Source organism: Colobus angolensis, unplaced genomic scaffold (assembly GCF_000951035.1).
Source record: "Colobus angolensis palliatus isolate OR3802 unplaced genomic scaffold, Cang.pa_1.0 Scaffold194, whole genome shotgun sequence".
NCBI classification, from domain to species: domain Eukaryota; kingdom Metazoa; phylum Chordata; class Mammalia; order Primates; family Cercopithecidae; genus Colobus; species Colobus angolensis.
Window position 1 is genome coordinate 636,266 of NW_012115088.1, and position 25,006 is coordinate 661,271.

Sequence of the window (25,006 nt, forward strand, 5' to 3'; positions counted from 1 at the left end):
TCCGTGGCATACACAGAGACATGCTGCTAGATATGCTGTTCTTTCCTTTCAAGAAAGAACTCACTGCCCAGCTGCAAGAAGGATGGTTAACTAGTAGCCACCAGGTGTTAACTCCTCTAGCTCAGGTTCTAAGCCTCTGGCCAACGACTGAGCAAGGTGGTGATGCTAGGGCCCCACCATTTCTGCCCAACTTGAGACTCCTCTAAAAGGAAATCTTTGCTCTGGAGCCACCAAGAGGGTTGGCAGAAACTTTATCAGGTCTGCATCACTGTCTAATGACTACCTCTACCCAATCCTGTGTCCTCCCCTTTTCCATTCACAGATGTTACTCCCCTGTAAAATGTTGTGCTGTAATTCTGTTTGAGCTTCAGCTTCCTGGAGAACCCATCTAGTATAACATCCTCAAATAATATTTACTTACTTTGTATTTGTTTCAGAAAGGAATCATATATTTAAACTTTATGAGACCTTGCAAGTATGAACTATTTGTCCTCATATGTGATTAGTACCTTGATCGGTATATAATTCTAGGCTTAAAATTATTTCTCTGCAGAACTTTGAAGGCCATGCTCCACTGTCTTCTAACATCCAGTAATGATGATGAGAAGTCTGATCATAATCCAATTCTTATTCCTTTGTAGCTAGCCTAGTTCTTGTTTAGATTTTGTTTTGTTTTGTTTTCTCCATCTTTGAAAGTTATAGGGTTTCATCTTTATCCTCAATGCTTTTGAATGTCACTAGGCTGTGTCCAGGCATAGTTGTTTTTCATTCACCCTAACTTGCATGATCCTTTCCATCTGAGGACCAATGTCTTTCTTTTATTCTTTCCCCTGCATTGTCTTTGTTTTCTCTTTCTGGAGCTCATATTAGATACTCTTTATGTCTTCAGGATCTATCTTTTCTTTCTTTTTTTTCTTTTCTTTTTTTTTTTTTTTTGTGTGTGTGTGTGTGTGCGCGCGCGTGTATGTATGAAACAGGATCTCATGCTGTCCCAGGAGCAGCAGTGCAATGGTGCAATCAATCATAGCTCACTGCAGCTTTGAACTCCTGGGCTCAAGAGATCCTCCTGCCTCAGCCTCCCAAGTAGCTGGGACTACAGGTGCACACCACTATGTCCAGCTAATTTTCATATCTTTTGTAGAGATGGGGGTCTTGCGTTGTTGCCCAGGCTTGCTTAAACTCTTGGCTTCAAGCAATTCTCCCGCTCCGGGCTCCCAAAATACTGGAATTACAGAGGTGAGCCACCATACCCAGTGTCATGTTTTTATTTTTTGCTTTCCACATATTTTCCATTCTGTCTTCTATATCTTCATAGTTGATCTTTAGCCATGACCAATATGTTACTTTTCACCTTAGCAATCATACTTTTATATTCAGGAACTCTCTTCTTCCCTAATTGCTCCTGTTAATATCACTGTATTCTGGTTTTCATTGCTGTAACACTCTCTTGGATGTCCCTGAGGATATCCCTAACTACTTTTTTGTTAAATAGTTCTGTTCTATTCCTTGGATTATCTCTGTTTTCTCCTCAGTCGTTTATTTAACTTGTTCATCTTGGACTTTCTTTTTTAAGTTGTTATTTCCTCCCAAATGTCTAGTAAACACAATATGAAGGAATACATTGATATCTGTAAAAATGGCTGTGTCCTGAGGATAATCAGGCTTTGCATTTATGGTGCATGGGTGGGGAACAGCCATGCTGGCCTAAGATCCCCCAATCTGACAAGTCAAGGAAGAGCTCGCTCTAAGAGTTGGGTGGGGTGGCCTTCCTGTTCCCTCCATCTCTATTAGGCTCTACTCTGCCCTACTCTCTAGCCCTATGCCACTCTACAGACTCTAGACTGGCAAATCTACTCTGCTTAAGCCATTCTCCAGTGGGATCTCCCTGGCAATAAATTCAGCAGCAGCTGCACAATGTTGTGGGCGGCTGACCTCTGTGCTGCTCTCTCTGTGCCTGGAGTCTCTTATGAGCTCCATGGGAGAATGGTTTTGTCTCTGCTAACTTTCAGAATGTGCATTTGGAGCTGTGCTTTTCTCCATTATAATCTCATTTGATTTTCACCTTCCAGAAGTTATTTAAAATGTCTATTTGTTAATTATACCTACTGTAGTTTTCCATGTTGCAATAGATTTTCTTTTCTTTTGTATATTTTTATCATCTTTTCAATGTACTCCTGGGGAGGAAGGGGTGTAGTCGTATGCGCCCAACCTTCATACATGTAATCCTGATCCCTGGACACAGTGGGTGAGCACCTAAGTGAGGCCAAGAATAATGGAGAGTTTTGCAGTCGGGCCTGAGAAAGAGAAGTGACTCTCCATGTGATAGACCGTGAAGAATAAAGCTCCAGAACTTTTAGGGTGGGGGACAGTGCCATGTTTCCAACTGTGTGCACTAGAGAGGAGCTGAGAAGCACTGACAGAGAAACCTTTAAGGATGCCTAATGACATTTCATCCTTGGTTTCTTGGGGACACCCTTGTATCATTATAATAAATGTCTTGCTTATACTAGCTCTTGTGAATTTCTGTCACTTACAAGTAAGAAGGCCAAAAACCATGCATGTTTGGCCTCCCTGAAACCTGTTACTCAAGTAAGGTTGGCTGTTGGGGAAAAGGGCTTGGCTAGGTATAGTAGCTTGAGCCTTAATCCCAGCACTTTGGGAGGCCGAGGCTGGAAGATCACTTGAAGTCGAAGATCACTTGAAATCAAGAGTTCAAGACCAGCCTGGGCAACAAAGCTAGAGCCAGGTGAGGTGGTGCATGCCTGTAATCCCAGGAGGCTGAGGCAGGAGAATCACTTGAGCTCAGAAGTTTGAGGCTGCAGTGAGCTATGATTGCACCACTGTACCCCAATCTGGGTAACAAAGCAAGACTCTGTTTCTAAAAAATAACGATAAAAATAATTTAATAAACACCCTGCTTGCCACTCTTGTAAAATAAGGAGAAAGTAGGACTAAAAGGAGGCTCTTTTCTCTTAGCCTAATTTACATGGTTCTGTCCATGAACTTGAGCCAGAGGGGTACAACTCACCTCCCCACCTCTCAGAGGTCATTTTCTCAAACTCTCAGAAACGCTGTGTAACTTTAAAGATACGTCAGCTTGTTACATGCAAAAATGGAAAAATGTTCACCAGGAAACAAAAATAATCTCCTCATGTTTGTGCAGCCTTAAGGAAGCCGCTTTCCCACTTAAAAATCTAGCCCTTTCCTTTTCTCTAACTTCGTATTTTCTCTTTCCTAATTTTACGTTTTATTAAAGCTTTTACTTTTGGGAACTACTATCTTATAGGGGAGATTTAAGAAATCATTCCAATCTCCCTTCCACAAATATTACTATAATAACATTAACACAGAAACTCAGTTTGCCCAAACCAACGTGATGCCTTCTTGGTTAAAAGATTCCTAAGGGCAAAACCCAGGTCGTTGGATGGTTTTTATGCTACGCTAAAAACTGAGTGGGAATATGGCGGCAAACCTTTAACAATTTATAAACGCTGACTATGACCTTACAAAAATAGGCCAACAAAGCAGGATTATAGGCCTATTTGAAATTGAATAACTTTGTTAAAATTAAACATAAAATAGGAACCAGATCAAAAAGACATTTTATGTAATCTTAATCTTCTTCCCTCTCTTTGCTTAGCCGGGGGTTGGTGAGGGGACTTTCTCTAGGAACTTAGTGACTCTGATGTCTTAAAGTAGATGCGGTGGAACCAGCTCTGTCTACAGAACCGCGGGCTTCAGTGGCGTCTTCCTAACCCAGCTTGCCGGCCGGGGGCGTCCCGAGAGCCTCGGGGCCTTCCCTTCACCCCGAGGGAGTTGGACGGGCGGCGCTGGTAAGGCCTCCCGGGCTCCAAGTGCAACGGACACTGCAGAAATCCAAACTGCTGGCATTCGCAGTCTGGGGACGCTAGAGGAAGTAATGATTTCTGGTTTGTTAACCTCAGGTGACAAAAATGCCGAGTCAGGCGGGAGCTGGACCTACAATCTTCTGATGCGTGGTCAGACACGTTATCCATTGCGCCACTGGTCTACCACGCAACTCCTCCACTGGCCGTTGAATTACTGCGTGTTGAGAACACACTCGGCAACCACTTTAAAGGGCAACGCAGGCTGGTAAAGGAAAAGTACGATAAAGGGGGGCGGTAGAGTCGCAGGGTCTTGGCACCGCGGGCCCCAGACACCTGGGTTGAGGGCCTTTACCGGCCGGGTCAGTCAGGCTAGCGAGCCAGAGCGCGCTGTCGTTCTGCGCACGCGTAGAGCACACAGGCCGGCTCTCTGGCGCTGCGCTGAGTGCAATCTCCGGCTGCCTGGACTGGCGCTCCGATTCTTCTGTGCTGAATCTCAGGGGATGCCAACAGACGTACACGTCCCTTCGATAGCTCAGCTGGTAGAGCGGAGGACTGTAGCTACTTCCTCAGCAGGAGACATCCTTAGGTCGCTGGTTCGATTCCGGCTCGAAGGAGACAAGTGCGGGTTTTTTTCCAGCTCCCGATGATTTAATGTCCCTTTCCTTGGGTGCCTTCAATGACACATTGCATTCCAACAAGTAGTTGGAAAGTCTAGCGCGTTCTCCCCATTTTGGGCCTCCCAGCCTGCGAGGTAATTTTTTTTAGCTATCCCCCCGCGGGGACGTGCCCGGGCAGGTTCCCAGCGCAGCTGTGGGTCTCCGCTCGGCCGAGCGACTGCCGGGTCACGGCTTCTGCATCTTTCTAACCTAATGTCTTTAGCATTGCCGGGCCCCCGAATCACACCGGAGGCAGCGCCGGCTCCAGGGGGCCGGGCGGGGCCCTCTCCTCAGAGCCCCGGGCAGCTTCTGCGACCCGAGGGCTCGCAACGGCTGCGGTGAGGAGGTGGGAGGTCCGCGGGAAGAGGGATCTGGTGCTCCCGGAACCTGGGAATCAGAAAGAGAGAGAACACAATACCAAAAACACGAAGCCTAAAAATGACACAATGTTACAGAGACAAGGCAGCACCCAGGCGATTTTCTCCGCTCCCTTCGATAGCTCAGCTGGTAGAGCGGAGGACTGTAGGCGCTTGTCCGTGGCCATCCTTAGGTCGCTGGTTCGATTCCGGCTCGAAGGAGCGACTCCTTTGTTTTGTTGCTTTGGCCCAAAGAAATCTGTCTTCAGTGCTGAGTGTTCTGACCCTTCTCTAGAGGAACAGATAAGGAACCGTGCCCAGCCGTGGGGGATTAGCTCAAATGGTAGAGCGCTCGCTTAGCATGCGAGAGGTAGCGGGATCGATGCCCGCATCCTCCAGTTTTCTTTCCTGTTCCGTACGGTTTTTCTTTCGATTCTCTCAGCCCAAACTAGAGCTGAAAAGTCAGACGAAGGCAAGTGAAGAGTAGGGCGAGCTCCAGGTTACCAGTCTAAAACTTCCCAGACAAGGAGTGGTGGGTGCTAGCAGTTTATCCTTCTAGCTTTAAATTTTTAGACCCATTTAATTGGGGGAAATTCACGAAATACAATTATTTCTGCTTCAAAATAGAGACAGATTGCCGTCACATATATTATCCCTCAAAATCCTTTATGATTTGTGATAAGATGTCTGCATTTCCGGGGACTCATCTGAGGCTAAGCTGCCCATCGTTCGGGGAGACCCTCAGAGAAAACAAAACAAGAAACTGAGAACTTGGAAACGGACACTGATTACTTTGAACGTTTGCTCAGCCGAGGAAGCAGGAACTGTTCGGCCCGGGGCAGGCTGCCTGGCTCCGGACAGAGGACAGATCCGAGGTGGATAGATAAGGCAAAAGGTAGCCCTGGGGAGGTGAGTGGATAAAGTCCCTGGACACAGGGGCTGCCGTTGGAGGAGGTTCTTATGTCATTGTCCTCCAGTGGAAGTAACTGTGGAGAATTAACTAGAGACCAGCGATGAGAGAGAATTAATTGGATAAAAATTTTATCTAGGGCAGTCCTTGAGCGTAATTTTGTTAAGCAAAGACAAGACAAAAACAAAACGAGTAAAACCCAAACACACATCCACACACTCACTGAAAGATTCAGAGATTAAACAGAACACAAAGACTTTTCTGGTAATAAAATCTCCCTATCCTAATTTTCTAGAAAAAAAGCTGTTGAAGCCACCCTACAGTTCTTACAAGACAAAACACAAATCTTCCACACAAAAGCAGAAATACAGTATTATCCTTTGTGAGGAGTGCAGCAAATAAATGATATTTCTTTAGGGTCCTAGGCAACCTGTATACTTTTGTTACCAGTGTATACAACATGCTATGGTTTATTGTTATCTTTCATTTTCTAGGGTGGTCTCCATTTTTACCTGGTTTTATTATTTTCAATAGTCTTTTGATTGAATGTATTGTAAATTACTTGAAATATAACATCATGATGTTCATAAAAACAAATTCACAAAGTAAGAAAAAGAATTTTTTTATCAGATGACATGTCCCAGTTTCTAGTTTGGGATTATGAGCGTTCTAGCTGGCTGAGGGGAGGAACTGGCAGTGAAACTTTTAAGTGACCGAAAGAGCAAGAAGTAAGTAACAAGTCAAAGGAATAGCAAGTAATGCACCCAAAACCCAGTGGAGGACACATGTTTAGGGGAGGTGACCTGGGCCAGAACTCAAAGGATATCTCAGAGTCAGCATCCCAAACTGGGAATGAAATTCACGTACAAAGCTCAAAGGTATAAATCAGGAAGCAGTAATGCGTAGTGGTTAGTCAGGCAGACTGTGAAACCTGATGGCCTTTCTTGGCTTTGCTACTTCTAACTGCATGACCACAGGCAGGTTGCTTGACATTTCGGTGCTTCAGTGTCTTTTGTTTCTCAAATGGGGATATAATAATGATACCCACTTTTAATTAAGATATAACATGTAAAAGCCTTAGTACAGTGCCTGGCACATAGTAAACACAAAATAAACATTAGCTGTTATCAGTGTGCAAGGAAGGAAGAAACAGAAACATAAAGTGTCATTTCCCTGGCAAACTGCAGAGATTCCACACATTTCAGCACCTAGAGGCCTGGCAAGCATAGCATCATACAGTGAAGGCCTGGGGGAATTAGTCTAAGGGTTTATACATGTGTTTATATAAAGATATATGGAAGTGCTTGGAAAGAGGTGCTTGGATCTACTGTGTAGGGCAAGTAGGAAGAACAATGCTAAAAATACAATATGATGGTTAGATATATTATGGTGTGGCAATATGGTGTGGCTATGTAATGAAATATATATAGCCCTCAAAATTGTATTTATTAAGAACTTACATTGACATGGGAAATGTTAATAATCATGCTTAGAAATAAAGTAGGTATAGAGCAATATAAACAATAAGCAATATAAACAAGCATAAGTTATTTATAGAAAAGACTAGAAACAGACCGGCGTGGTGGCTCATGCCTATAATCCCAACACTTTGAGAGGCCCAGGCAGACAGATCCCTTGAACTCAGGAGTTCAAGACCAGCCTGGGCAACATGGTAAAACCCTGTCTCTAAAAAAAATACAAAAATTAGCTGTATGCGGTGGCATGTACCTGTGATCCCAGCTGCTCCAGAGGGTAAGGTAGGAAGATCTCTTGAACCTGAGAGGTCGAGGCTGCAGTGAGCAGTGATTGCACCACTGCACTCCAGCTTGGGCGACGGAGGGAGACCCTGTCTCAAAAAAAAAAAAAAAAAAAAAAAAAAAAAAAAAAAAAAACTGGAAACATGCTTTAAAATGTTAACAGCAATAATGATCTTTGGTAGTATGATTACTGTGATATATTTTCCTTAAAATTTTAAACTATTTTCTAAGTTTTCTGAAATAAACAATATTTTTAAATTGGAAATAGGGATAACTTTAAAAAAATTAGCAGCTAACATCAACCCAGCACTTCCTACAAGCCGAGCACAGCTCTAGGTACTTTACATGTTGTAACTTATTTCTCTCATAAAGAGAACACCAGGCCCAAATGGCTTCAGTACTGAATTCTACCAAAGAGTTAAGGAAGAAAAAAAATACCAATTATGTACAAATTTTTCCAAAAAAAAAAAAGATGAAAAAGGAGTACTTTCCAACTCATTCTATGAAGTCTCTGATACCAAAATTAGGCAAAGACATTACAGAAAAAGAAAACTACAGACCAATATAGCTTATGAATATAGATGCAAAAATTCTCAACAAAATTTTAGCCAAGTAAATCCAACAACATATAAAAAGGAAAATACATTATGACTAAATGAGATTTATCCCAGGAATACAAGACTGGCTCAACATTCAAATTCATAACATTAAACAGATTAAAGAAAAAAAATCATGTGATCATCTGAGCAGATGCAGAAAAAGCATTTGACCAAATTAAACATCCATTCCTGCTTTTAAAAACTGTCAGCAAATTTAGAGGGGAAGGGAACTTATTCAACCTGATAAAGGACATAAGTGAAACACATGCAGCTCACATTATGCTTAATGTTAAAGAACAGTGCTTTCCTCCTAAGACCAAGACCAAGGCAAGGGTGTTTTCAGCTCTCACCAGGGCAACAAAGCAAAGGAAATGAAGTAAAAGATCTCCATATAGGAAAGGAAGAGGAAAAGCTGTCTCTGTATGCACATCTCACTTTTAAACAGCATTGGTTACATGTTGAAATGATAATATTTTAGATGTTCTGGGGTTAAGTAAAATATTATTTTTATTTATTTTTAGGTTTTTTAAATGTGGCTATTACAAAATTTAAGATCATGTATATGGCACATATTTGTCACATATATCTCATTTCTTTGGACAGTGCAAGTCAGAGAGACAGGCAAGGGCCAGATCACATCAGGTGTTGGGACCACAGTGAGGATTAATACCTTTATCCTAGAGGTGATGTGATCATTAATAGGATTTAAATAAGGGGTGACTTGTGAGAAGTGGATTGCAGAAGGCAAGAGTGAATTCAGAGAAATCAGTTAGGAGGCTGAGGTGGAGGAGAAGTGGCGGTGGGTATGGGTGGGGAGGGTGGAGCCAACGTGTGGAGTTCAGACATGGGCCATTGGGAAGACCTTGGGCTAAAGTATTTGCTACTTGTTGGGACTGTCGCTGCTTATTTCTGGCACATACATAATGAGTGTTTCTTATTTCCAAGAAGTGTTCAGGGGAAAGTAAAATGTGTTCATTTTTCTAACGTTTCCTCAGAGATCTTTATGATGAAGTAAAATTTATAAACAACAGATTTGAAGAAGGAGTGATTATCAAATGAACAAAAGATTTCAAGGAGAAGTTGGCAAACCATCTAATGAAAGAAATACCACAGTGTTAGCTGCTGTTAAGTGCTTTTCAAGTTCATTTCTCTTTGATTTTGGATTTTGTAAGATGTTTCTTTTCATTAAAAATTTAAAAATCATGCCAGGCGTGGTGGCTCACGCCTGTAATCCCAGCACTTTGGGAGGCCGAGACGGGCGGATCACGAAGTCAGGAGATCGAGACCATCCTGGCTAACGCGGTGAAACCCCCTCTCTACTAAAAATACAAAAATTAGCCGGGCGCGGTGGTGCGCGGCCTGTAGTCCCAGCTGCTGGGAGGCTGAGGCAGGAGAATGGCGTGAACCCGGGAGGCGGAGCTTGCAGTGAACCGAGATCGCACCACTGCACTCCAGCCTGGGTGACAAAGCGAGACTCCATCTCAAAAAAAAAAAATTTAAAAATCACATATCCAAGCTACTTATTGCCAGGTAGACAGCTAAATAGAAAAGACTGATAACACAGGCAGAGGGAAAACATGAAGTATTTTGTAGATGTCATGGGTCAAGTCCTCAGTGCAAAGGGATGGCAAGAATCTTTGTAAGGAAAGAGAGTTCTGGGTTATATTTTTTGGAATAACTTTTAAAGTTGTTACATGGAGGGAAATTTCTAAACCAAATAATGGTTAGAAAGTGCTTTATTTGGGCCACACCCTGAGCTCTAGGATACCAAAGGAAATAACATTATGTCTTCTGTGGTCAGATGGGTTATATCTGGCAGGACTGATAACCGAGCCTAGTGCTTGGAACACCAGCTCATTGAAATCCCAAATTAAGTGTGGCCTTCTCTCGGCTGGTCATGAGTGGAGTTCTCACTAAAAAAGGGAGGGAGGGAGGGAGGGAGGGATGGATGGATGGATGGATGGATGGATGCAGACATGCATGTGTGAATATTGCAAGAAAGAATTAATAGCCTCACTGGCTTGGTTTAAGAGGACCTGGTTTGCACAAGATTAAGTGTTGGCCTTTGTTTTGGCATGGGATTAAAATAATTCTCAGATTATATTGGTGCTGGAGTTGACCTGAAAGTTTTGGTCCACTGTTGCCCTAGTGCTCCAGCCCAACTAAACTTCCTTCTTCAGCAATCACCAACTCTCTGCCTTCACATCCGCATCATCTGATGTTCTTTCCCTGTTTTAATTCTTTAGTCAGTCACCCCCTTTCTCACTTGCAGTGGACACAAGAAAGCAAGAATACTTCCTTTCTACCTTAGAGCCTGAGCCAGGAGTAAGATCAGTCTTCCGACTCCTCTTGTTTTCTCTTTCATCAGGACTGCACTCTCTCTGCTCACTGTTTTGCTTGAAACCATATCTGTTTTTTATTTCCTTTTAGCTCTACTCTCCATCTAACCATAAATTCTCTGTTCTGTTTGATGAACAAATGGCTCCTTAAACTAAGGCTGGATTATTTTCAAGTACCTGGAATTACAATTACTTGCACCAAAGACACAAAAGAGAACATAGGTAAATGAAATGCTGAGGATGTTCTGAAATGTTCAGGATCCTTTGGGATTTTCTAATGTCTCCTGTTCGCAGAATACTCTGACCTATTTTGACAGTTACAATGAAGAATCGGTGCTGCTCTTCTGATCACACTGGGGCGAGTAGAGATTCACATCACTCTAACCAGAGAGTACAAAATCACCAAAAGACGGTGACCCAGTTCTTGCTGGAGAGTCCTTCATATGCATTTGAATTTGCCCCCAATATTTTTTTATATCTCATGTTCTAGGACTGGTTGTCTAGTATAATAACCACTATCCACATGTGGACATTTAAATATAAGTTTAAATTAATACAGCTTAAAATTTAGTTTCAGAGCTGCACTGTGCATATTCCAAGTACTCAAGAACCACAAGTGGCTAGAGATTGGACACTACAGATATAGAACATTTCCATAATTAGTGGAAATTGTTATGGACAGTGCCCTTCTAAAGCATGGGTGTGGTGCAGCTTAGTGGGTGAGGTCATGGGCTCTGTACTCAAAAGATGTGTCTCTTAGTCTGCATCACAGTTTCAGCAGCCACGTGACTCAGGGCAACTACTTAACTTGCTCAGCCACAGTTGACTCAGTGGAGATAATAATACCAGAGACAGGGAGCTATGACATGAAGTAATGGGTATTCAGTACATATTTATCATATTTGTTGTAGTGGTATAGTAGTAAAAATAATTTTAGCATCCCTTCCTGTCTTCCCTAGATGAAAAACACACTGAGCTCTTACTGTATAATAAAGAACTTAGCTGGTCTTTGTCCCAAGTCCCTGAGTGGGAGCCTCTAAATCCTTAGAATTTCTCAAGTGACAGACATGCCTTTGTTATTCATCGTGGGCCCTGATAGTTTATGCTAATGAGATAACTGAGGATGGGGGCCGGTCATGTCAGAAAGAACAACCATGAGATGAGAATCTTGGGGCTTTGAGCCACATGATGTCAGCCCAACCTCCAGGGAGGCAAGGAGAAAGCTGAAGATTGAGATCAGTCATATAGCTAATGATTCCATCAATCATGCCTCCATAATGAAGCCCCCATAAGAACTCTGGACACAGAAGCTCGGGTGACCTTCCCTGGTTAACAGCACTCTGTGTGCATTGTTACACATTCATGTGCCAGGAGGGTGATGCATCCTGATTCCACTGGGAGAGGACATGGAAGTTCACATTTGGGACACCCTGCAACCTTGCCCCTATGAATTTCTTCTTTTGGCCAGTCTTAATTTGTATTCTTTTTGGCTCTAATAAAACTGTAATCATAAATATGGTTTCCTGAGTTCTGTGAGTCATTCTACCAAACCAAGGAGGTAGTGGGAACCCCCAAATTTGTAGCCAGTTCATCAGAAGTGCAGGATCTGGGAACCCCAGAGTTTGCTGCTGGCGTCTTAAGTGAGGACAGACCATGCCCTTTACTTGTGAAATTTGGCCTAACTCCAGGTAGGTCATGTCAGAATTCCATTGCAGATCTACATCTCATTCCTGGGCCCTGGCCCCTGAAAACGCCTGGTTCCATTTGGCCCGGCAGCTACAGGTTGAAAGAGGTCAAAAACCTTCTTTTTCTGTTGTTACTCTTCAGTGTCACATCCACCGTTGGGTGCACACTCAGGTTCCTAGGGACCCATCTAATTTCCCCAGATGTATCTGGGAGACTGGAAAACTGTTGAAAAAGGGGAGGGTAGTGGTAACTTTGCTTCAGTTTTTCAATGTGTCTAAATATACTCCAGCCCCAGGCTGGTGGGACTCAGAAATGAGGGGCAACCAGGGCTTCCAACCATGGCAGCTCCCTGTGTAATTGCTCCCGATCAGTTTCTAGCCTCTGTCCTGATATGTGTGGTGAGAGTGGGGGTGGACGTGGAGGAAGCAGTGCACTCCTTCTATATAAACCAAAATACCTTCAGGAGACTATGCTTTGTTAAATTAAGTTTGACCTAAAGCTACCTTCATATATATTTTAGGTTTCACCTAAATGTTTCTTGTACATAGTGAACTGTCACCCAACTGGGTGTCTAAACAGACTGTAACGTGCTCTTGTAACAGGTCGCTGAGTCTCAGCCAATCCCAGGTGGTCAGCTGTTAAACCAGGTTCAAGTAAGGCAAATGCTGAGCTGTCACCAGTCCACCTAACTCTGTGCCTCACTTCTGCTTTCTGTACATCACTTCCTTTTCTCGGTCCATAAATCTTATCCAACCATGGGGCAGCCCTTGAATCTCTAAACCTATTCTGGTTCTGAGGGCTGCCTCATTCGTGAATCATCCTTTGCTCAATTAAATTTTTTTAATTTCAATTTGTCTAAACTTTTTCTTTTATCAGCTGGTTTTCATGTCCAGCACAGGCTCAGGTCCACTCCAAATCCCAGAGCTTGAAGATGACTTAAATTCTGATTCAGGTCCAGAATTTCCCCAATCTCCTGGACCCTATGAATGATTTGGGAGTAAACACAATGTTCTGATTTCTCCTTAGAGCAGAGCACTCCCTCCTGTGTCCCACTTCCAGCTCAAACACCCACCCCATGTACTGGTGTCTGAGAGCAAGGAGGAGCAAGAAATGAAGAAAAGAGAACGCAGAGAGGCAGATGGTAATTATTCATGTTGTGAAGGGAAAATAAATCTTGGGGCCCCCAAATCACTAAGCTAAAGGGAAAAGTCAAGCTGGGAACTATTTAGGGCCAATCTGCCTCTCATTCTATTCAAAATCACCCCTCTGCTCACTGAGATAAATGCATAAATGGAGAGGCTAATTAGAAACGGAAGAGAATGCAACCATTTTTCCTCTTTTCTACCTATGACCTGGAATCCTCCTCCCCGCTTCGAATCTTCCGCCTTTGCTTCGAGCTGTCCTGTTTCCAGACCAAGCCAATGTTCATCTTGAATATGTTGATTGATGTCTCATGTCTCCATAGAATGTATAAAAACAAACTGTGCTCTGATCACCTTGGGCACACGTTGTTAGGACCTCCTGAAGCCGTGTCACAGGCATGCATCCTCAACCTTGGCAAAATTAACTTTCTAAATTACCTGAGATCTGTCTCAGATTTTCAGGGTATATTTTGGTAAACCAAAAATATAATTCTAAGCCCCCCAACTCACTGATGGACGCCCCTTCTCAGCCAAGGTCATTCCAAAGTAAACCTAAAAAATGATTTCGGGCCATCATGGGAAGACAGAGTCACACATGCCTCCTTCTAGCTTCTTTTAGAATTCAGGTTCAGCTGACCAGCATTAACACTAAAACAGAGATCTTAAGACTGAAAAAACAGACTCTTTGTAGCAATAAGATACCAAATTCCAATCTGATGCTAGTATAGCATTATATGACAGATAGCAGGCCCTGAAAGAAATTAAAGTATTTTACCCCAAAATATATTTCTTTGAAATATTTTGAAATGGCCCTGCAACACTGTCTCTTGTGAGGAAAATCTATATTCTGTAGAGAATCCCTTCCTTTTCCAGGTCTTTTCCCTGATCCGGGAGAGATTTAACTAAGATTTAACTTCTATTCTCTCTGAAGTCTGCTAGTTGGAAGCATCTTCTGCACAAGAACCTTGGTGTCCACAACCCCTTATCTAAACCCAGACATGCCTTACTGTAAATTGCAGGTCCTTAGGTAATATCCTAACTCTTTTAACCAACTGCCAATCAGAAAATCTTCGAATCTACCTATGACCTGGAAGCCCCCACTTCGAGCTGTCCCATATTTCAGACCAAATGAATGTATACTCCCACATATATTGATTGATGTCTTATGTCTCCCTGAAACTTATAAAACTAAACTGTAGCCTGACCACCTTGGGCAACTGTTCTCAGGACTTCCTGGGGCTGTCACAGGTCATGGTTCTTATATTTGGCTCAGAGTAAATCTTTTCAAATATTTTACAGAGTTTTACTCTTTTTCATTGACATTCATCAACTGGGCTCTTAGTCCTGTGGGATTCATGCTGGTTTCCTGTGTAGCCTCCAGGGACAGTTCTAAGAAAAAGTAAAAGGCAGGGAGCAAGAAAGAACAGAGAGAGAGAAAAAAAAAAGACAGAGAAAGGAAGATAGAGATCAGCTCTGTAATCCCAGAGCTTTGGGAGGCCATGGCAGGAGGATGGCTTGAAGCCAGGAGTTCAAGCCTGGGCAATATAGCAAGACCCTTGTCTCTGCAAAAAAATTAAAAAATTAGCCGGGTCTAGTGGTGCACACCTGTAGTCCCAGCTACTCAGGGGGCTGAGGTGGGGGGATTGCTTGAGCTCAGGAGTCTGAGGTTTCAGTGAGCTATGACTGCGCCACTACACTCCAGTTTGGGCAACAGAGTGACCCTCGGGCTCTTAAAAGAAAATACTGTTTCAGAGGTTTTTGTTTTTTTCTACAAATGCTGCTGAGCTAGGTTATGAACCCCACTCACTTACAGAGGGCAGAGCTGAAATCCTCCTAGGTGAGGTCACCTTCCAAGACCACAAAGCGAGGTAGATGCAGAAGTTGGGAGAAAGCCTGCCTGTCTCTGACTCACTCTGCAGCCTCTCACTACATCATTGGTCACTCAGGCTCACGCATCTGAGTCATCTCTGTGGATTCTACTTTCATAGCAGCCCCAGGGATCATTTCCTTCTTTCCTTCCCCACTGCCATGACCTGTGCCAGGGCTTCCCAACCTCTCACCTGGACTATTGGCAACAGCCTCTGATCTGGTCTTTAACCAGTCACCTTCATGCTAATCTAACCCAATTCTCACTGAAAGATCAATCTAACCAACCACTGCTCTCACGGAAGTGAGAAACTTTTAACGACTTCCTGCTGCTTAATTTATTAAGTGTTAAAAACTCTTTGCAGTATCCATGGCCAGCCAATGCTTGAGCAGTGTGCCTGCCCTCCAGCTCAAGCCACCGTGGCTCGGAGATCCCTTGCACGCCTGTGCATGCCCATGTTGCTGCTTCTGTGCCTTCTCTTGGAAAGCCCCAGCCATGCCCCACCGAACTACACGTCCATCCCTCTGAGATCCTCAGTTCAGCAGTTCAAACACTACCCCCACCCATGAAGCCCTTCTGATTCCTCCGACCCTGAATTGCTGTAGCTGTTGTGAAAGGAAAATAAATCCTGGGACCCCAAAATCATAAGCCAAAGGGAAAAGTCAAGCTGGAAACTGCATCAGGCAAACCTGCCTCCCACATTATTCCTAAATAAGATAGCTACAAAGATTTAAAAGCTACATACCTGCCTTACAATTTGCACACTGGGAAATTCCTTACAGGCCCCAATATCTTTACCTTAAAACAGTTTTGTTGAATTTTACCCTGACAGTGTAAATTGACAGCTTATCTTCACAGGCGTGGTACAAAGGACAGAACTCTAAGTCATCTCTCTGCTCACCTGAGACAAATGCATATCTGCTTTCTTCCTCTGATGTAAAAATGCAGACTCACTGAGCTAGAGGAAGACATAAATGATTATTATTCCTCTACCTACCGCCCAGCCCCAACATGTAAATTATGTATTTGGTGAAAGACTGATCAAAGACTCGAAAGAATGCGACCGTTTGCCTCTTATCTATACCCACAACTGAGAAATTTTTTTTCTCTTTCTCCGATATCCATCCTTTTCCCTTCAAATATTAAAGCCTCCGAAATCTTCTTTGGAGAAAGGCACAGACCTGCCTCCTGGCACGCGCCCTTAACCTTGACAAAACAAACTTTCTCGATTGAGACCTGTCTCAGGTACTTTTTGGCTTGCACTCTTTATCACATTTTATTTTGTACTATATTGTGTGTGTGCACGTCTCATCTCCACTCTTAGACTGAGCTCCTTGAGGACAATGACCTATGTCTTGTTCATCTTTCAATCCCCAGAGCCTCACACAATGGGGACACACTACACATATCCAATGAATATATTCTGAAGGAATGAATTCCTTCTACAAGAAAAGACTCTGCTGCAACGTGCATGATTAGTTTGAGTGCTTTTACTTAGATTGCAAGGTCTTTGGCAGTAGAAACTTAATCTTTCCTAGAAAATATCTCACATATTGTATTCAGACCTCCCGTCCACAGCCCATGAATTGATAAACACAATTAACTGTCTAGGCTGGGTGAACCGAAGTAATTCAGTAAAAAAATTTTACCAGTCCCTGTCCTCACTGTAGTTGCTAAATAAATATTGAAAGGACTAAGATAATTCTCTAAAGATCCCCGATATGTTTATGAATACATATAACTTATTATTAATTAATAGAGCTTGTTAGATTCTCAATAAGCTCTCTGTGCACACAGCACTAAGACCACACATAACCAGTCACACTGACCTACGCTTCACTGGTAATCTAATTCACACCAATTCACACCAGGGATATGTTAACAAAATGTGTTCATTGTCCCAGGTTTTTAAAATCAAGGAGAAAGAAAGCCGAAATTTATCACATATAAACAGACATGGATTTCTTTTTCATTTTTGATCTGATTTAAAAATTTTTAAATACAATGTATATTGGTTAAACTGTTGCTTCACAAAATCCCAATGAATGTCAGAATCGATGTTTATGACTCAAGAGCAGACCAAGAATATTAGAAATGACCAGGGAAACTATGGTTTAAAAAGTCACCTTGGAGGAAGGGGAAATGCAAGGGAGTATAGTTATTTTGGAGGCAGATGAAATGCAGGTATGGAAATAGGACTCCATTTATACTTCACTTGTCAATAGCACTGGTAACTGTCCTCCAAGGGATGACAAAATGAAATAATAGATTTGCCACCCCCAGGCCCCTGCCAGTTGCTACCACATTACTGATTATTGTTGCAAGCTATTATATAATTTAAGAATTTAAGGCCGGGCCCGGTGGCTCAAGCCTGTAATCCCAGCACTTTGGGAGGCCGAGACGGGCGGATCACGAGGTCAGGAGATCGAGACCATCCTGGCTAACACGGTGAAACCTCGTCTCTACTAAAAAATACAAAAAGCTAGCCGGGCAAGGTGGCGGGCGTCTGTAGTCCCAGCTACTCGGGAGGCTGAGGCAGGAGAATGGCGTAAACCCGGGAGGCGGAGCTTGCAGTGAGCTGAGATCCGGCCACTGCACTCCAGCCCGGGCGACAGAGTGAGACTCCGTCTCAAAAAAAAAAAAAAAAAAAAGAAAGAAAGAAAAAAAAAGAATTTAAATAATCAGTAAAAGACCATCAGATTTGCTTTGTGTTTTTGGGTGTGTGTAGGAGGTGGGGCAGTATAGGATGAAAGAGGGCCAAGGAAGAGGAAAGCAATGCGAAAGAGCAAACAGCATACTAGAGTTGTTTTATCATATAACTTTTTTCTCAAATAATTAGATCATTCACTGGTTTTGAATTTTTATTTATGCATGTATTTATTTATTCATTAGGTAGATACCTTTATGGTGAAGATTTGAATTTAGCTTTTAAATTGTAATTTTTCAAAGACCACAACCCCAGCTGACAAAGGTGAAATACTTAACATTAAGAAAGCCTTTTTGATGATTGCCCTCGTGAAGCCAGGATAACAATTTTCAAGACATCTTTTGTTCATTTTCACCTAAGAAGGCTCCATTAGGCTACTTTCGGTGACTCAGTTCCTACACTCTCAAGACAGGGCTGGCATTAGTCACACAGTCAGACTCTGTGCTACATTCTGCCCCTTCCTGGAGAAACTGTCGCCAAATTCTCAGTGAGTGTTCACAGAGGGCATGGTTCAGTGGCTAGGCATGCACATTTGCATTTGTTGTTGACAACTGTCAGCTTTGACCTCCTTCTCTTCACAACCCTGTCTAAATGGGGTTTGTAATCCTCCTTCCCACCCACTCTCTTCACTCCCTGGGGCAAGAATGTTGACTCCTGCTTGTCACCTGTCAGGATCCATCCTCCTGTCACTGGCTTATATGGACAAGTCAGCCCACATCACGTGACTGCAGGTTGCTAAAAACAGCTCCGGCACCCACTCCAAACCAGGGCCTGAAACAATGTCCTCCACCGAGAGAAACGTAAAGGACACTTGATCACACAATCCCTGGAATAATATCCAGGAAACACTTGCTGGAGCCACTTGCAGCACCCTTCCCTGGCAGCACACTTGGGGACGGCGAGGAGATGAGCGCATCTCTGAATTACAAGTCTTTTTCCAAAGAGCAGCAGACCATGGATAACTTAGAGAAGCAACTCATCTGTCCCATCTGCTTAGAGATGTTCACGAAACCTGTGGTCATTCTTCCCTGTCAGCACAACCTGTGTAGGAAATGTGCCAGTGATATTTTCCAGGTAGGTTTATTTGGAATTTGGTTGGGGGGAGGGGGTGGAAAAGATTCCCTTCTCTTGGAATCAAGTGCTTAACATTGAGGTGAAATCCTTTAAAAAACTTTATAAGGTTGCCGGGCGCGGTGGCTCATACCTGTAATTCCAGCACTTTGGGAAGCCAAGGCCAGTGGATCACCTGAGGTCAGGCATTCGAGACCAGGCTGGCTAACATGGCGAAACCCCATCTCCACTAAAAATACAAAAAAAAAAAAAATTAACTGGGCATGGTGGCGGGCACCTATAATCTCAGGTACTTGGGAGGCTGAGGCAGGAGAATTGCTTGAACCCAGGAGGTGGAGGTTGCAGTGAGCCGAGATTGTGCCATTGCACTCCAGCCTGGGCAACAGAGTGAGACTCTGTCTCAAAAAAAGAAAAACAAACAAACAAACAAAAAAACTTTATAAAGTTGCATTTACTTTCAAGAAAATCATGTTTCTTTTAATGATTTGGTTTGTGTCCTCTTTACTCCCAAATCTAGTTTTATTTTAATACTAAGAATCATATATTTTTAAAAATCAAACCATTTAATGTGTTTCAAAACTATAAATAAGTAATTCTTTACTTCTATACATAAGTAAAGAAGACTTTAATGTGGAGTTTCTGGCTGGAACTTTTGGTTCTGAAAATGTTGAATGGAAAAATATCTTACATAGACAGTGGTATGTTCGCATATGACTATGGATAAGGTCTGACCCTGTGTTTCAGGACCACTTGCTGAGAAAGCCCTGAGGGATGATCTTATGGCAAGCTTAAAGTAGAAGTTCATGTTGTTTGTAGTAGCAGAGAGTGAAAATAAGTCTCAGAGAAGCTACTTGTGGCATTACCCAATTCCTTTTTTCTTACTTGGCAAGAACAGGCCTCTAACCCGTATTTGCCCACAAGAGGAGGCACCACCATGGCATCAGGGGGCCGATTCCGCTGCCCATCCTGTAGACATGAAGTGGTTTTGGATAGACATGGGGTATATGGACTTCAGAGGAACCTGCTGGTGGAAAATATCATTGACATCTACAAGCAGGAGTCCACCAGGTAACACTCTTCCACTCTTCCATGTGTCAAGGCCATCTGAAACTTGTTTTTGTTTGTTTGGTTTAATGGGTTGCTACATGAATGCTTGTTTATCAATCACAGACTGTTTTATGGAAAAATGGTTTTCCAAGTCAGTCCTTCCCAGTGAGACTGAGAGTTGCTCACAGCATGAGACAGGGGAGTTGGTGCCCATGCTTTTGTATCAATTTAAGAATTAAGGACTCATTAACACTAATCCATTCCAGATGGGGATGTTGAAAGAAACATACTGCTGTCCCCCTACACCTTAAATCCTGGTATTACATCCATTTTACACATTTTTGCACTTCACAGGTCCTTTGTAGCTCCAGATCTCTACAAAGCAAAGAAAAAAAATCTAGTAAAAACTTAATAGAAAATTAATAGAAATGGCATCTTCCAGAATAGCCCAGTTCCTAATTCAGACAGTCTTGCCTTAAGATTGTTTGGATGGTAATAATAAAAACAAAATCCTCTAACATAGGTTGTCACTGTATTTACTCTAAGGGAAGTCACAAAGCAAGGCAAAACCCTGGCCTTTAGGGACTTAAAGTTCAGAGACATGAGGAAAAAAAGATGAAATTCAGGTTATGTTTCCCTATTCCTTATACTGTATTTACTGCATAGTCAGCATTCACTTGTTGATTGCGAATAGCATTGTGATAGCATTATATATCATCCATTCATTTAAAAAAATAACAAAAAAGGCTTCTTATTCACCAAACCACATTGGCTATAGAATTCCTTTCCTAGATACAACTCTGTGGGAAGCTTATTCCTAGAAGGCACGATGTGAAGAGCCCCTTTTCAATTGTGCACAGGTCAGTCCAGTCCACAAAGCTTGATAGCAATATTGAGACCATCTAGAAGTGGCCTCATTGTGATTCCATTAGGGGACATGTATTTATGGAACATCTGCAGAGCTCTAAGGGGCTTGTGCTCTTGGAAGGAAAGCTGTTCTATAAATCTAACATAATTATTATAATTATTATAGCTATTAATTTCCGCAAAGATCCAAAACTAAATTAGATAGTACCAGGATCTAGATGGGTTTGGGGAAGAATTGCTGATGACATATTGCAGAGATTGCAGCTGGCTGTTTCCCTTGCTTCCAAAGTCTCTTGACAAGAACAAAAGTACTATTGCTGTTGCTGTTACTTTACAGATTTGATCTCATTGTATTTCACTACTTTAAAATACAAATACACACTGTTTCTTAAAAACTTAACCAATCAATTAAAAACCAATTAATTATGAGATTGATGCAAAATTGCGATTTTTGCAATTACTTTTCATGGCCAAAACAGCAATTACTTTTCCACCAACCTAATATTAAGAGAGTTTATATTAACAAGAGTTTCAGTGCTAGTCCAGTGCCTTGCACAGAATAGTTGCTCCATAAAACCCAGCTGATTAAGCAATACCACAAATATTCTTACATAACAAATTTCAGAGCTAGTACAGTGCCTTGCACGGAATAGTTGCCCCATAAATCCCAGCTGATTAAGCAACACCACAAATATTCTTACATGTTCTATTTATTGCAATAAATTTATGTTTTGTTACTTGTCACAGTGGCAATTTGAGACGTGAAAAAATAGCAATACTTGTTATGAAATCCAGAGAAGAGATGTTAAAACTTGCAGTATTAGTAAAACTACAAAACACATCTTCACCTTAACTATGAAGTTGGCTTGGTGCAGCTGCCAAAAATAGTACCCAGGGCTGGGAAGTAAATTGCACAAAAGCAATGAACGAAATTTCCAACAATAAAGCTCATAGTTGAGTGGACTAGGGATGCCTTTGTGATTTTCTGTGATTTTTTTACGCTGTTTTTTCTTGAACTTGAGACTTGCTTGTGGGACAATTTTACTTGGTAGCAGAACCACAAGTCGCACAGAGCACTTGGCCATATGTCTGGGAAGAAACGCAAGTGTCCCCTGGGGGCAGGCAGCCTTACTAGACCAGAACCTTGAGCCTCAGGGTACATTAGGTAACCCTGGAATGACCTTGGATACACACAGTGAGAAGAGTTCAGCTGTGGCCATTGGAAGGGGGTGGAGGGGTGACCAGTCACAGACTGGGATGTTATTGGTCAACTCTGACCTCCTCCAGAAAGGCTGGAGACTGTAAGTCTCCACCAAACCTAGCATTCTTTTTTTATTTTATTTTATTTTATTTTTTTGAGATGGAGTCTCGCTCTGTCGCCCAGGCTGGAGTGCAGTGGTGCAATCTTGGCTCACTGCAAGCTCCGCCTCCCGGGTTGACGCCATTCTCCTGCCTCAGCCTCCCAAGTAGCTGGGACTACAGGCGCCTGCCACCAGGCCCGGCTAATTTTTTTGTATTTTTAGTAGAGATGGGGTTTCACTGTGTTAGCCAGGATGGTCTCGATCTCCTGACCTGGAGGATCTGCCCGCCTCGGCCTCCCAAAGTGCTGGGATTACAGGCATGAGCCACCGTGCCCAGCCAAAACCTAGCATTCTTATTTTATTTTATTTTATTTTATTTTTTTGAGATGGAGTCTCGCTCTGTCGCCCAGGCTGGAGTGCAGTGGTGCAATCTTGGCTCACTGCAAGCTCCGCCGCCCAGGTTCACGCCGTTCTCCTGCCTCAGCCTCCCCAGTACCTGGGACTCCAGGTGCCCACCACCAAGCCCGGCTAATTTTTTGTATTTTTTTTTGTTTGTTTTGTTTTTTTAGTAGAGACGGGGTTTCACGGTGTTAGCCAGGATGGTCCAGATCTGCTGACCTCGTGATCTGCCCACCTTGGCCTCCCAAAGTGCTGGGATTACAGGCATGAGCCACCACGCCTGGCCCATATGAAATTCTTTAATTCTCACAATAATCCTGTGAGGCGTTGATTATTATAATTACTGCTATCCTATTAAAGTGTTTAGTGTCTTAAAGTAACTAACATACACACTTTTTAAAATTCAGTATACGAGGCCTCTAAAGAGAAATGCTATCTCCACCCTATTCTCTCTTTACCCCCAAGCCTCATTCATCAGAGTCAACCACTTTTAATTATTTTAGCTGTTTTTCTGCTATTTATCACCAATGACATGTGCATACTACTGGTATGCTCCTACTCTTTGACTTTTCAATTTTAGACATTTCCTATTGACTTTCGGCTGTAGACGATTAGGACTGAGCCCTCACATGGCTAGGCTTTACCCTCTACTGGGGAATTCTTTTACTCTCCCCTGGGTTGAACCCCTTGCTTCCTGGATTCCAGGTCTCCTTGTTTGGTGGCTTACTCCCTTGTTTCTATGGAGCACATCCTCAAGTAATCTCTTGAAATGTGCACAAAGTCCTCCTCTTTTCAACCTCTCCCACTCCGTCACTGCCTACTTCCGCCTTCAGGACTCCTGGCTCCTGCAGTTCTAGAGCCTTTCCAGGGTTCCATAGCTCAAGTCAGCTTGCTTATTGTAAGCTTCTCACTGCAGGAACGTAACAGAACTAAGATGCAACTCAAGTAGGTCATGTCCCTTCATCCAGATGTTCCTAATTTCCAACATTTGGTTGACATCTCTCATCTGCTGTCATCCGTGCTCACTTTTTGTCCTTATTAATTTATGCCCTTTTATTTCCTTATCTTCATTTCACTGGGATTTCAGCAGAATAAATACATACACACATATATAAATACATAAATAAATACGTGCTTGTGTTCATTCTGCCACATTTAATTAGAAGACCCCTAATCCGATTTTAGATACGAGTAAAAACTGAGACCAAAAGAGGTTAAGTAACTTGTCTAAGGCCACACAGCCACTACATGGAGAAGCTGAGCTGGAATGAAGCTTTAAGATCAGTTTGGCTGGGCACAGTGGCTCACACCTGTAATCGTAGCACTTTGGGAGGTTGAGTTGGGCAGATCACCTGAGGTCAGGAGTTCGAGACCAGCCTGACCAACATGGTGAAACCCCATCTCTACTAAATACAAGAAAAATTAGCTGGGTGCGGTGGCAGATGCCCATTATCCCAGCAATTTGGGAGACTGAGGCAAGAGAATCACTTGAACCCGGGAGGTGGAGGTTGCAGTGAGCTGAGATTGAGCCATTGCACTCCAGCCTGGGTGACAAGAGCAAAACTCCATCTCAAAAAAAAATCAGTTTGACTACAAAGTTACCACTTGAATTGCCTCACCAAGACCAGATGCCCACTCCTCAGGAAACTTTAGGGTGGCCTCAGAAACCTCAGAGACCAGAGACAGCAGGCTACAGACTCCTTAGTCCAGTCTACACTGAACGGCGAGGGGCCACAGCCAACATTTAGCATCAGGCCCTGACCACAGCTGTGAGCTTGGCTGCTCTCACCTCATAAAAATGTATTTATGTCTTTTTTTTACATGCCAAATCTGTCCCAAGTCTGTTACATGTTTTAAGTTGTACGGAGGTCTCATTATACGCTCATCTATGAGTGGGTGTGCTATGTGCCAGACACTGTTCAGGGTGCCTAACACACGAATCGTGTGCAATGCCTCTGGGGCTGGGCTACAACCTAAATAGGAAAAACCCAATGAGGAATACGAGAAATCAGTGTATACAGCACCATGAAAAAAATAAATAAATAAATTGAATCACAAACAAAACTAAATGTAGAGCCTTATGGCTGTTTTCACATTTTCAATATTTGCATATACTGCATAGACCCGTGTTCTGTGACACTATCTCTGGTCACAGTTATTGATATCAGAACAGCATGTGGAACCCAGGCTGCCCACTCTTGCTTAACCCACGTTAATAATAAGGTGGAGATACCTAGGAGGGAAGGATTTAGAGGGGAAGATACCTTTGACCAGGCAGAGACCAACTTGCCAGTCCAAACCCCAGAGGGCACTGTCATTTATTAAAGGAGTAATCAGGAAGTTGTCTGGTCTCTTCCTCTGCCACTCAGGAGTGCCGGGTGATCACAGGCTTTCCCCATATTTGCCGTGCCTTCTCCAGCTGGGTGGTGTTACACTAGAGCACAGAGAATACTG

General features: G+C 42.9%; 1 protein-coding gene and 3 non-coding genes across 7 annotated transcripts in view; all 4 read left to right on the forward strand.

Moving 5' to 3' along the window:
- The first annotated feature begins 4,369 nt into the window (after window positions 1-4,369).
- TRNAY-GUA lies at window positions 4,370-4,462 on the forward strand. Its single transcript has 2 exons — window positions 4,370-4,406; window positions 4,427-4,462. It is a non-coding gene; the product is annotated as a tRNA-Tyr (tRNA).
- A 531-nt stretch (window positions 4,463-4,993) lies between these two features.
- Window positions 4,994-5,082, forward strand: TRNAY-GUA. The gene is given in 2 exon segments: window positions 4,994-5,030; window positions 5,047-5,082. It is a non-coding gene; the product is annotated as a tRNA-Tyr (tRNA).
- A 103-nt stretch (window positions 5,083-5,185) lies between these two features.
- Window positions 5,186-5,258, forward strand: TRNAA-AGC. Its single transcript has one exon. It is a non-coding gene; the product is annotated as a tRNA-Ala (tRNA).
- A 13,146-nt stretch (window positions 5,259-18,404) lies between these two features.
- TRIM55 (tripartite motif containing 55) overlaps window positions 18,405-25,006 on the forward strand; it is a 49,446-nt gene continuing 42,844 nt past the window's right edge. For all 4 annotated transcript variants that reach the window (XM_011940883.1, XM_011940882.1, XM_011940885.1 and 1 more), the window contains exons 1-2: window positions 18,405-18,941; window positions 19,834-20,006. In XM_011940883.1, the coding sequence (XP_011796273.1) occupies window positions 18,774-18,941; window positions 19,834-20,006 (341 nt within the window). In that variant the 5' untranslated portion in view covers window positions 18,405-18,773. The remainder of the gene's footprint in view (window positions 18,942-19,833; window positions 20,007-25,006) is intronic.